The sequence below is a fragment of the Punica granatum genome, chromosome 4 (genome assembly GCF_007655135.1).
Source record: "Punica granatum isolate Tunisia-2019 chromosome 4, ASM765513v2, whole genome shotgun sequence".
Lineage (NCBI taxonomy): Eukaryota > Viridiplantae > Streptophyta > Magnoliopsida > Myrtales > Lythraceae > Punica > Punica granatum.
Window position 1 is genome coordinate 15,349,531 of NC_045130.1, and position 12,581 is coordinate 15,362,111.

The 12,581-nt window shown below is 38.9% G+C and overlaps 2 protein-coding genes across 4 annotated transcripts; both read right to left on the reverse strand.

Annotated features, from left to right (window-relative positions):
• Positions 1–1,046: 1,046 nt before the first annotated feature.
• On the reverse strand, positions 1,047–6,058 carry LOC116202198 (SKP1-like protein 11). 2 transcript variants are annotated; one of them, XM_031533633.1, is made up of 2 exons: positions 5,232–6,058; positions 1,047–1,573 (listed from the first exon to the last, which is right to left on the reverse strand). In XM_031533633.1, the coding sequence occupies exons 1-2, from the start codon at positions 5,550–5,552 to the stop codon at positions 1,421–1,423; spliced, it is 474 nt and encodes a 157-aa protein (XP_031389493.1). In that variant the 5' UTR covers positions 5,553–6,058; the 3' UTR covers positions 1,047–1,420. The 2 variants fall into 2 exon arrangements, with proteins under 2 accessions (XP_031389493.1, XP_031389494.1); XM_031533634.1 differs by lacking the exon at positions 5,232–6,058 and adding an exon at positions 2,277–2,627.
• Positions 6,059–6,212: 154 nt separating this feature from the next.
• On the reverse strand, positions 6,213–9,392 carry LOC116202197 (probable CDP-diacylglycerol--inositol 3-phosphatidyltransferase 2). Of its 2 annotated transcripts, none has more exons than XM_031533631.1 (11): positions 9,189–9,392; positions 8,809–8,892; positions 8,635–8,719; positions 8,483–8,532; positions 7,969–8,008; positions 7,805–7,849; positions 7,636–7,701; positions 7,051–7,165; positions 6,911–6,967; positions 6,714–6,812; positions 6,213–6,620 (listed from the first exon to the last, which is right to left on the reverse strand). In XM_031533631.1, the coding sequence occupies exons 2-11, from the start codon at positions 8,873–8,875 to the stop codon at positions 6,558–6,560; spliced, it is 687 nt and encodes a 228-aa protein (XP_031389491.1). In that variant the 5' UTR covers positions 8,876–8,892; positions 9,189–9,392; the 3' UTR covers positions 6,213–6,557. The 2 variants fall into 2 exon arrangements, with proteins under 2 accessions (XP_031389491.1, XP_031389490.1); XM_031533630.1 differs by having other exon boundaries at positions 9,151–9,390.
• Positions 9,393–12,581: the final 3,189 nt, after the last annotated feature.

Sequence of the window (12,581 nt, forward strand, 5' to 3'; positions counted from 1 at the left end):
ATGGTATCGAGATCAAATGAAATATATTGCAATAAGGATTAGTTATAATAATAACATAATAAGTAATGAGGTACTTAATGTGGAGGAATTAGGTAGAATCATATATGAAGCCCCACTGGTACTCCATCCAGATCTCCGGCTCTTTCTCCGGGGCTTAGTTCTTGGTAACGTTCGAAGTCACGAGGATCTCCTCGGGGTGTTTTGTTTTGTCCTGAAACATGTTTGGCATGATAGTTCAGATCCAACAAACTCTTAAGTCACAGTAAATTCTCCGCTGATTGTAAGAATGCAATTGCTCCGATTTGAACCACAGTTACTTTTATATCCAGACGCACAGTTCGTGTTCGTTAGAAAGGTTGATCAATGATAGATAAATTGATCGGTTGATCCGCAAGGAGAGGAATGCGGCGTTTTAGCCCCCGTTTAACCGAGAAACAGAGTAGATGTCCTGATCAAACTCTCGTGTGGATAATTGTTGCAAGCACCTCAACTTTGTGCAAGAATCAAATCGTTAAGGAAAGGTTTCTCTATGCGATCACACAATTTACTTCCATTTATTATCGCTATATCAAACCTATTATTATAATTTACATATTTCAAGACAAACCCATAAGATTCGAATTTTAATCGTTAGATGTGAAGTGGAGCTAAGTTAATATTTTGTTCAACAAGTAATAAGATAGGCAATGGAACCAACAAAAAAACCCAACATCTATTGCCGACAATGATCCAAGCAATGTTCTAGAGAACCCGAGATATCCATATTGATCAGAAAGGTCTAGCTAGTGATTGTGCACACAAGCCGTTAAATCAGTTACTTGAATAGAAAAAGAAAAAGAGATCGAATAAAGCATTAATTATCGAACTGTTAATTTGTTAGGTCAATTTTTTTTTCGATTGCAAGGAAGACCCATGGGCCAATTCGTTAGCTTAATTGAAATAGAACATCATGAATGTGGCGATGTTTCCATAAAAGGGACCGACTCCGTTTTGTGCAAAATAGTAACGCTCCCATAGCCGAAAAAACAATAGTCTCAGGAATTTTCTCATGCAGAACCGTTGCGAGCAATTTGGGGTCGGTTTACTTATCCGTTGATTAGACGTGACTGTTACTCGATCGACACCAAGAGACAAGACTTCACCTCATTAATAAAATCACCTCTTGTAATCGGAAAAATAAAATAAAATAAAATCACCTTCCGCATATATCTGCTACAGGAGAATTAATGTGTACACATATATATTCTCAATAAGGTTGAAAATAAGTAAACAAGAGAATTTCATAGCCAACCAAATTTAAATGTTCCCATTATAAAGCCTCTCTGCCGCCCGGTTCATTATGAAAGGGAAACACAACATACATAAGGACTAATTATAATTAAACTTCTTGCTCTCAGTCGAAGGGCTGGTGATTGTCTCCTCAGTTCTCCTTCTGATCTTTCCCGGGGTTCGAGGTTGTTCCGATGTGAAAATTGCCAGAGCAAAACTCCTGGGGACTCTTGCCTTTGATCATGTTGGCCACAGCTTGACAGCACAGATCCATCAGACTCTTCATTCCTAGGAAATCTGCTGCCTGTAATTAAGAACAGAATTATTGCTTTGTTCATAAAAGGACATCTGTTTTAGTATACTCACAGCATCCTCAACTGGAGAAAGGAGGCTAAGGTGCAGTCCAGGACCGATACTCATTGTATAATTTGTACTTGTATAATAATTGGCATATGAAAAGAAGAAGAAGGAAAAGAAGAAGAAGAAGAAGAAGAAGAAGAAGAAGAAGAAGAAGAAGAAGTATCTATGCGATGTGTTCCGTCCTCGACCAGCTCGACAGTTAAGGCTAATTAAGATGTAGTATAATGGAAAATGAAGCCTACAACTGATTAAACGTTGTCAAGTGGATAAGCAAAGTCTTGTATGCAACGGTGGTACCATATGGTAATGCCACAAGCCGATAAAGATTTGTCATTTTGGTTTTTAATACGTAAATAGAAAATTGTTGACAAAAATAATTCGTTGTTGTCAAAAATAGTATCTTTTATATGTCTTGTGGCGTAATCCTACGTGGTACCATCGTTGTACACAAGACATTCTCCATGTAAGATGCCCCATGCATGCATAAAAAGGCCATAGCTCTCTTGTGATGTGAGCGTCCTAGATGTGTTCTAGGATCAACCAATCGACTAAATTCTTTTCATCCTTTTTTTACGATAAATATTGATAGGTTTATTATTGTGAGAAGGTTAATTAATCTCTTAGAATTCTCGTGAAACGTAAGTCACCATGACAAGGTCGAAGAGAGAGTCGTAGCTGCCCATATCGACGAACTTGGCATCCCACTCCTGGATATCACTCTCGTCCAGCCCTGAGGCATGGTGCTTGTTGCAGTACTCAACCACTTTTGACAAGGTCTCTGAGGATACATAGTCCGGTAAGGGAATGGCGCTCCCAACCTGGCCCTCCCCGACCATTGTTGCAATTATATCAGATTGCGACACAATGGCAGGCACCTCGACCTCAAAAACCTCTCCACCCGAGCTCTTGAGAGTGAGCATTTTCCTCGTAGAGGAGGACGAGGAGGAGGAAGCCGAAGACGACATGGTACAGAGAGTTTGGGCGATGCTTGGGAAAATGGGGGTTGTGGGGAAGGAGAAAAGGTTCATATAGATACATGAGAAGGGGAAAACCTACGCATTTTGGTTCCTATAACTTCTATTGTTTTCCATCCGATCCTCATACTTTTGATATATTGACCGAAGCATGCCATTAATTGCATGCCCAAGACCAAAACAGAGCTCTTTGACCATTTAATTAATGGCCACGAGTACCATCATGGCAGGGTAGTCCTAGACTGCAATGGTCTCGTATTTCACTTTTCCGTTGTTATGTAGATTTACGAAGACCTAACTTATATCATTTAGGGATGGACTGACGGAAAACTATGGGAGTGGCAATCACCCCTTTAAAATTTTGACGTTATATAAAAAATTGTATGTTTTTATTCCTTTATTTATGAAGTTACCTATATTCGCCCTCTTAACTCGGCAAAATTACTTTCCCTTTTGTGCCCCTAAGGACTCGCCTCCGAACCAAAATCCTCAGTCCGTCAAGAATATTCTATATGAATATTATACAGTATATGTACCCTACTTTGATTCCTTGTATGTACGTGTTCATTGTTTGTTATGTAGGTTGGTTCTGGTTTTCAAACTAAGGATTAAGCACCACTGATCTCAAATTCCTAGCTTCTTACGATCCCTAGGATAAGCTTATGTTATTTTGCACGGTTCTCCAAAGATAATCTGATCTGACTAATTCTATTATCTTCCTCTATAATTTTGCTCGTTTCCTAGAAATTTATTATCTGTTCTATATATGTTACATGGGAAGGAAAGAAGAATGTATATACCTTGATTTACTAGTATATTTTTCCCGTTGCAACGGAGGCTCCTACTCTAGTGAAAATAAAGGGACGTATGCAATTTCACTGATAAAAATTGAATCTATTTTATTATTAGTATTTTTGGATGAGAGCGTGTGTCATTATAGTACACTCTTCTTCTCTTTGTTTTTTTTTTCCCCTATGATTCATGCTCAGAATAATTAAAGGGCCTCAAATGCGTTTAATGTAACATCTTCCAAATCATGTAACTGGGCTAATGCAATAATGGGAGGAAATGCCTTGCCGGCTAGACCCAAGAGGGAATGAAATATTCATCCCACCGAAAGTGGCAAACATGTAAATAACTCAATTTCAAAACTTGGAATTTTTTTTGAAAAAACAGAAAAGTATGACGACCCTATTAGATAATTGGAATAAAATTAGTGACGACTGATGAGCGTTGGTCTAGTAATTTATTTATAAGTGAATGTCCAGCGAACGACTGAACAAATAAAATAATTTACTTGACAGTTCTTTTCATTACCATTACGATAATAAATACCAAATCGAGTTACCACTTAATTTAATTACAGTTGTCTGAGAGCATATTCCCACGATTGGCACCAGGAATATTGTTAACTTAGAGAGAACAATAACACTCCTGAACTCGCACTTATGGTTCGAGAATAGAATTTGAGGAATTAACAGTAACAATGGGCTGATCATTTATAAAGGCAGATTGTGACTTGAGAGAGGAAACATGTATGGAGTGACTCGAAGAAATATGTGAGATTAATTCTCAATAAAAAGTGCTTCAAGTCAGGAGTCCAACGCTTCGAACGGGGTGCGAATCGGAGTTCGTATGAAAGAATTATAATCTGACAAAGTATATTGCATAGCTTATAGACGACTTGGTGTCGCAGCATTGTAGCTATAGTGCTGCAGCACCGAAGTTGCTATTGTTTCCCAGATCAGTCGATGCTGCAGCACTAGGGTTTAGTGTTGTAACACCGAAACTCGATGCTGCAGCACAGCGACGGTTACTATTTTAAAAGTTGTGAATGTTGGCTACAAGGACATGATCCTTCGAAAGACACGACTACTCCTACTATAAATAAACTTCAGGGGGATAAACAGACATAACAACACAACATCAAACACATTTTTTCCCCTCATCATCTCTATCCTTTTTCCCCCCAGTATTCTTCGAGAAGTTTGGAGGAGAGATCTCCGTTATTATCACACGAAGATCTCGGTGGTCATGTTATATTCTAGATGTGATATTGCTATCAAAGTTCCCGTGACAAACTCTTCGTAGTGGGGGTAATAATCACCTTAATGAAGGTGATCTTCATGCTTTGACCACACATTCCGACTCTACTCTCCGACCTCTTCCTCAACACTGACTTGTCTAACTTGTCGATCCCACACAATTAAGCTCGTGATATTGTTTTACTTCAATTGAAGGACCGGATCTGAGCGCGAATGTCCCCTAGCCTTTCAGGATTGACAGGGCAGGAACCACGGGAATTGAAGAACTACCGAATCTCCTCCTGAGTCATCCCTCTTATCATCTTCGAGACGGCATCACATGTCAGGTTTAGCAGCCCTCCAATTTTCAGAGCATACTTGGCCTGAAATGTAATGTCTCAATTTTAGAAACTCGAAAATTTTAAGAAAAAGGAAGTTTTGATCAAATCAATTCAGCCGGCAATTGCACCCTGAAATGGCCAAATTTCAGGGTGCATAATGAGACTGTCTAAACTTTACGGCACGGAAACATTAAAGATCCAACTTCAGGGACCACAATCAAATTTCAACCCCAAAGAGAAAAGGGAGGGAGTTGTGATCTGACAGCTGACCCGGATGAGTTCGAAGATGGTGAGCTTGTCAACCTTGACGAGGTTTGCGTCCCACGAGCGGACACTGCTTGCACCGGACCCGTAGATGATCCTTCGGCTTTGGCTTGCTTGTTGCAGTACTCGATTACCTTACGGACGGTGTTGGCCGTTATGTCGGGCAGGCAGATGGTGGCCCCTCCAGTGCGGCCTTCCTTGACCATGCGCTTGATGGTCATGGACAGGAACGCGGCCGCCTCATCGATCTCAAAGGTTTCACCTTCCTTGCTCTTGAGGGTGACCATCTTCTTCGAGGAAAATGAAGAAGAAGTGGACATGGAAGGAGTCTGCTTGGGGTAAGAAGAGGGATGAGACCGTTGTGTGTGTGTGTGTGAAGCCAGAGTACGATGATTTTGTTGGAGAGTGCTGTGATATTTTCCATTCTCGGACTTGGGAAGAAAAGCCTCTTGGACAGTTCACTGAGAATAGTGAATGTTGACATATCATGCCTTTTATGCGGGGGCTGGTTCCCGGTCTCCAATAAATTTTTATCCAAAAAAAAGAGAAATCTGGACGACTTAAATGCATTGATACTCATTCTTGACATTAATTCCCATCCATAAGGTTCTACACATTGACGAAGAATTATTAGGTCACCTTCCAACAAAAGCAATTTGTTGCCCCGAGCCACTCAAGGGTTAGGATTTAAAAGCATCGGAGCTCGAATAGCACTATCCGGTGCCATAACACATGTAATAATTTTCGACGGTAACTCTTGAAATTCCTAGGCCAAACAGTACGTAGAGGTTCAACTTATTTGATCAAGGCATCTGGGAGGTTAGCCAGTATTTCGAAGTGAGACCAATGTCCCTATTCGTGTTTCGGCTCATGTTAAGTCGATCAGTAATGTTAAGTTCGGCACTCTCAATCATTCAGGGAGACATCCCTGGATTTGGCAAGTAAAATCTTGGAGTATGTAGGAGATAATTTGTCGGAAATTTCAGAAAGCTCATTCTTACATTGTCAGGGCCTGAAACATTTTTCATGTACAGCTACAATATGCTCTCACCATGATCTAGTTCAACTACTTGACAGGAAATCGGCAGCAGTCGTAATCTCATAATCTGTTCAGACATTCCAGGCAGTGCGACTAGATTCAGTGGCACTTGGACAGGAAAGTCCCGAAAGGTTAAAACAGATCCTAGGTTATCCAGACTTCCACATATTCGGTTGTATTTCATTAGAAAACAAAAGGAATTGGTATTGAAGAAACACATTGTAATAGTCATCATGACCTGACCAGTTACCAGACAAGGGAATCGCCATCATGACCGAAACGCAAACTATGATGAGGCCTGCTTCTTGTTTATGTCGTACAGGACGCAAACATCTGCTGCTGTTTTCATCTGAAGAAACGAGCGGCTCAAATAAGAGCTGCCATTTGTGCAGAGAATCACAACAAGAATCAATATGGCAGGAGATAAGAATAGTCTATCTACCTGAATGACATTGACAATCTGTTTAATTGCCCATCCGAATAAGCTCAAAGCCGTTATAAATGTGAGAGGAGAACTCTGTTTTGCCAAGCTCAAGAGTACCTGGAACACAAAAGCAAATTCATATTAAACATTACAGATCTAGAAATGGCTTCCTACGAGTTCAGAATCATCCAATGGTAAACAAGATAATCACTCACGTCCGCCAAGTTTTCAGTTTCATTGTCAGCAACAAGAAATAGAATGATATATAGGACCTGCAGAGTCGGCAATTCATTCAGTAAATAGACATTTAAAGAGATTTTCATGGAAAATGTAAATGACAGTGGTAAATAATTACCTCACATGCCACACAACAATATCCCATAAATTTTCGGTTCCCATAATACGCTCTGAACAGCCAGTTCGTGCTGTCTTTTACATCTTTATGACTGCCCTTGCCTAGCAAGAAGGTACTGCCATTTAAGAAAATGAGTATCAAGTAAAAGTAGGCATACTTGGAAGGAGCAAAGTCGGTTTGCAAAACAACCCACAAAAACTATTCATCAACTCCACCACCAATAATAGAAATGAAAATTTCTTTGAAGTTCTATTTACTATTTCTTTTCTGGCGAACAAGTAATTCTTCCCTAGACTCAATCCCTAGATAAGTCAATATCAGCCACCAGGTCCAGCTTGCACGCAGACTCAAATGTACTGCAGCTGATATGAGCCAAAGTTCACTGATGAACCAGAATTGATCCACACGGCGCTTTCATTAATCAATGGTGGAGCAGAATGAGTTACATACATATCTATGTCCCAACCAGTTTGATGTGGTGTCTATTTTCAGATGATTATGATAGCATCTGATTCATGGCGTCTAAGCCTGCTCTAGGTCAGATAATTTGAGATTTATAGGCAGAGAAGGGCGACCTAGAAGTACCTGTACATTTGCAGCCAGTGGCTACTGATATCCAAGGCAAGTAATGACAAGAAAATTAACCCAGGACTGCATCAACAGGAGATAAGACATTCATGTAGGTTAGTCTGGAACAAGTAGTGGAAGTTCAGCAGCAAGAAAGAACCGATTTTTGCCGAAGAAGAGTCATTACCTGTATACCTGGGAAAGAATTACAAGCAGACAAGCAGTGCTTATCCTGTAATATGCAAATATAATAACCGAATCAAATGGAGCCCAAAATTGAGTTGGCGATCCAAGCTCAAATATCAGACACTAGAAAAGAGCTTTTCAATGCATGGGACGATTACTATTCACCTGTCAGTTACCATGTCCAACACAGCTCCAAAAGTCGAAACTGTAACAGGATTAGGAAAATTCAAAGATAATGTTAGATGACAATAGTATTCATTGAAGATTCTTGCTCTGTTAGTTACCCACAGCAAAAGACAAATCCAATTAAGCAGAACTTGACACGTCAAATAAGGAAATCTAGTGTGAATGGGCTAAATATTATGAACAATTAGCCATTGCAACCATTAACAGTTATAACTTACAATGATAAAACTCAGTGACAGACACGTCCATTTCAGTAGAAACACTGGGGATACTTCACACAAAGAAGACTAGGAAGCAAATTGAGGACTTAACGCTAAGAAGCAGACATCTTTGAACCACAATTAGGCCTATGTTAATATAAGTACAACCAACAGAAGACCTGATTGATAAGTACATAAAATCCAAGTCATTGTTCGAGCAAGAACCATTTTTTAAGCTTTGCAGGGATACATCAGTCAAAGAACGTACAGCACAGGATTTGATCATTCTGTACCTTGATTAAACTTACGGGCACACCATCCATCAATTGCATCGCACACGAAGCTGAAACATTCAGGCATTGTAAATTTAGTTTGTCGAGCTCAATATATATATATATATATATATAGCGAACTTCCTCAGAGGCCATGGAAACAAGTTAGTCACCTCAGAAAGTAGAGAATGGAGAAAAGCTTTTTATTGGAGTAGCATATGGCGAAGGCAAAGCAATTCATGAGTACTCTCACATAACCTGAAAAGATCATAATTGTTGATCTTATCAGAGCAGGCTAATGTGTATCCCAGAGACATCAATAAATACAAAGAGGGTCGATCGCTCACCAACTATATTCGGGACATAGAGGTACACCAACAATTTCCGCGGTCTCGGTGTCGAATTCTTCACCATTTTGAAGCCTCAAGTAGCTGCAAGAACATGAGACAGGGATCATAAACAATTTCCGGCCCGACATACATTGTGAAGAGAATTATAATGGACACGGCAAAACATCATCCTCCATCGTCAGCTGACTAATCTAATGGCTACCAAGATGACTCCTTTCCCCATCTCTCGGGACGGGACCGGAAAAATGAAGGGTAATCCTTCACAGTATGGAAGATTGAGGAACGGAATCAAGCGCCGATTCAAGCAGAAGCAAGAGCAGAGATTTCATGGGAACTAACGTGGAGGGGGAATGGAGGAGGCGATGGTGGGACTCAACTGCCAGCAGATTTTGCGGGATCTTCAACAAGGCCTGAGCTTCTGTAGAGGAGAGGAAGGGCTGCCAGAGCAGAGCAGAGGGGAGAGATTGCTCCCCGGAGGGTTTATGCGGAGAGAGAAAAGGTGAGGAATAATTTTGTTGAGTGAGTTGGGAGTTCTTCTGCATTCCATCTTCGCACTGCATTGCAGATTACTTAAATCGCAGGTTGCAGAAAAGCAGAATTTTTTAAATCTCCTCCCGATTAATTCCGAGGGTGGAGCGTGACTGTCTCGTATTCGGGTATTGTGAATGAAAATAAATCACGAATAAAAATTGTCGGGCCTGAGTCGAAACTAGATCAATAAGTAGACATTAAACTTTTGGATATAGATACCTGGCAGTGTACATATTGATCTTTTTATGATAGTTAATGGACATATTGATCTTTGGTAGTGTACATAGTGATCTACGTAAAAATAAAATGATGCAGGTCCCCCAAATTCACCAATATATATATATATATATATATATATATATATATATGCCAGTGAAAGGAAAGAAGTAAAAAAAAAATTCAATAAGTCGGAAAAGAAAACAGAAAATATTGTCTAAATATGAGAAGTAAATATTTATGAATTCCTCGAAAATTATCTATTGAAAGTTTTACGCGCTTCTCTAAATATCAGAAGCATATGAAAATTCGACAACCCAGCTTTCTCGATTTAGATGGCTTCCCAAAATTGGAAAATTTTATATTTTTCCGAAGCAACCGAAGCCCAGAACGCCTACATTGGACTCCAGCCCATGGTCCAGATTCTGCCCGCAGCCCACTAACCCTATAATTCGTAGCCCATGTAGAAGATGATGGGCGTTATAGTCCAACCACCACCCAAAAAAAAAAAAAAAGATGATGGGCGTTATAGAGTGTTCTTCACTAAATTAAGCTAATTTACAAGAAAACATCTTATGTTTTTGCTACGTATAATATGAGAAATTATTGGGTGATCTTACCTCGCCACGTGGCATGAGGAAGCAATAATCAAATTGCATGAAACTAGAAACTTGGAGTTAATCACACGGATAATTGTCATAATTATTTTTCATTAAAGAATTCTTATTGGTTCTTCCTCATCACGTCATTTGAGGTAAGATCATTTAAAATTTTCTCCTATAATGTGTGGTACAACGAATGACTTCGTAATCATCATCATTACTTACGTGATTACATGCATGTCGGTCAGTCATCGGTGATTGTATCACATGCATGGCACAAAGGAGGCATGAATACCTCCCTGTAAATTGCGCAAAAATTGTAAAAAAATGTAAGCATTGAAAAAAAAAATCCCCATATATAAAAAGATTTAACGTTTGCGTGAGTTCATTGTTTGGTAAGCATTTGAAAAATGAGATAAAGATGTTTCTCTCTCGGCGCATGCTTCACATTCTTCGAATTGCTTTCTAGCATGATCCATGCCATTAGTGACATTCATGAATTTGTCAAACTCATTACGTCCAAAACAAAGACTTGGAATAGTAGCGACCTATGTGTACCTCTTCAGTTGTTTAGGCAGAAGCTAATTAATTGTTTGATAGCTTGCAAAGATTTCGGTTTGGACACCACGAGATCGATATTTGATTGGTACCAACATACAAATATGTCCTCGCGAAATAGAAACGTTGATAAATCGTCAAAAAAGGTTAGGATTAGGAACATAATCATGTTCTCAATTAACCAGTTATCGTACCTAAATTGTGATTAGGACCTTAAGCTACAAGTTTGGCGCACAGTTGCATTGACCAAAAAGGTTAGGAACATAATCATCCCACATTGACCAACTTTTCAATCATTCAAATACGTACCCAAATACATTATCTTCATCATATGTCATTATTCGAATCGAGTCCCCATCAAACATATCTTCATAGCAATCGCTCTTTGGGATAACTTATCCACTTCTCCTTCGTCTATAAACAAAAACATTTGTTGGCTTGCATAGTTAAACTTCTTAACCTTAAAATATCGTTCATATATCGTGTCTTCCCAAAGACAAACTCTTGGAAAATGTAATCTATTTATACCGGCCACTAATCCACATTGCTATAAATATATTTCAAGCGGATTTTCTCTAACAATAAAAGGAGATAGACTATGTTGTGGTCATAATTCAAACCACAAATTTATTCTGAAGCACCCAAGAGATTATATAAAACAATACGCTTATCTATAGGCACACTGAACAACTCAACTTAGAAAACAAATGATATCAAAATATCCTAGTAGAAACAATCAAATCACGTAAAATATTTTCAAATACAACTACTTATTTTATCTAATAAGATTTTATTTTTCCAACCAGTTATTTCCTAAATAGCTAAATCTATATCTCTAAAATCTTAGGCTAAATCAAGTGCAAAATATGCATTATTGAAGTATATAATCTCGTAGGTGGTAAAAGAAATATATATATATATATATATATATATAATCTTGTAGCACGATCATTTGACTAGTTGAAGTGGATCCACCCTTTCCATTATTGGTAAAAAAAAGGATCAAAATTTTAGGTCTAAGTGGGGATACAAGAACACGTTAATTTTTGTTAGCCAAACGAAAAGCTATATGTATATGACGAAAAGTTAGAAGAGATACAATTTCTATTTATTATGTAACATGTCGTAAAGTTATAAATTATGTGGTTTAAATTAAATTATTGAGAGACGCACGGAACGCTAAATTCAGTATTAGATTTTTGCCTTGGTCCAGCATGTCTATAGGCAAACCTTTTTTTTTTTTTTTCGGTGTGTACCCTGTTATCTAGGAGTTCAATGGGGTCTGACTAATTCATTCGGGAGATCGAGCATTAAAGGTTATTTTTCCTCCCAACAAGTGCGCTTCGCGGGATTCGAACTTATATTCTCCTCCTTACGGGGTGAACTGCTTACCACTCAGCCAATACTTTTGTTGGTATAGGCAAACCTTGTTTGATCATAAAGAAAAAAGGCCACCAATTAACGGTACAGTCATGAAAACTTCTTTGCCACCAAAAAAAAATTTATATGTTGCTGAAAAAGTTGGAGCAATACAAGGATTGACCGTGAATCTGCTCTTATCTCTAGACGCAAACAAACCCCATAATCTGCTGTCCAAATTATCTCTTTGATTAGCACTACCAGAGATTATTAAGGATGTATGGTGTTCCCTCTAACCCTAGCAAGATCAGATGGGCCCAAATCTTCTCGACAGATATCGCGTTGCTTAGCTCAGTGTGCGATTTATTTGCAGGTTGCAGTAGGGCAACTATCAATAAAGGGCATACCGCATGCTCGGAACAATGTTATATACACTCGGATTACTTGTTGCATTAAGTCAGTCACGTACGAGGATTCCGATCATGGAGTTGATGATTACGGTTT

Excerpts from the sequence above, each read along its gene's own strand:
- LOC116202198 (XM_031533633.1), bottom strand. The coding sequence starts at position 5,552 with ATGTCCACTTCTTCTTCATTTTCCTCGAAGAAGATGGTCACCCTCAAG. Across the intron at positions 1,574-5,231 it reads CGAACTCATCCGGGTCAGCT|GCAGCAGATTTCCTAGGAAT; the intron begins GTCAGATCACAA and ends TCTTAATTACAG.
- LOC116202197 (XM_031533631.1), bottom strand. The coding sequence starts at position 8,875 with ATGGTGAAGAATTCGACACCGAGACCGCGGAAATTGTTGGTGTACCTC. Across the intron at positions 8,533-8,634 it reads TCCATTCTCTACTTTCTGAG|CTTCGTGTGCGATGCAATTG; the intron begins GTGACTAACTTG and ends TGAATGTTTCAG. Across the intron at positions 7,166-7,635 it reads CACTGGCTGCAAATGTACAG|TACCTTCTTGCTAGGCAAGG; the intron begins GTACTTCTAGGT and ends CTTAAATGGCAG.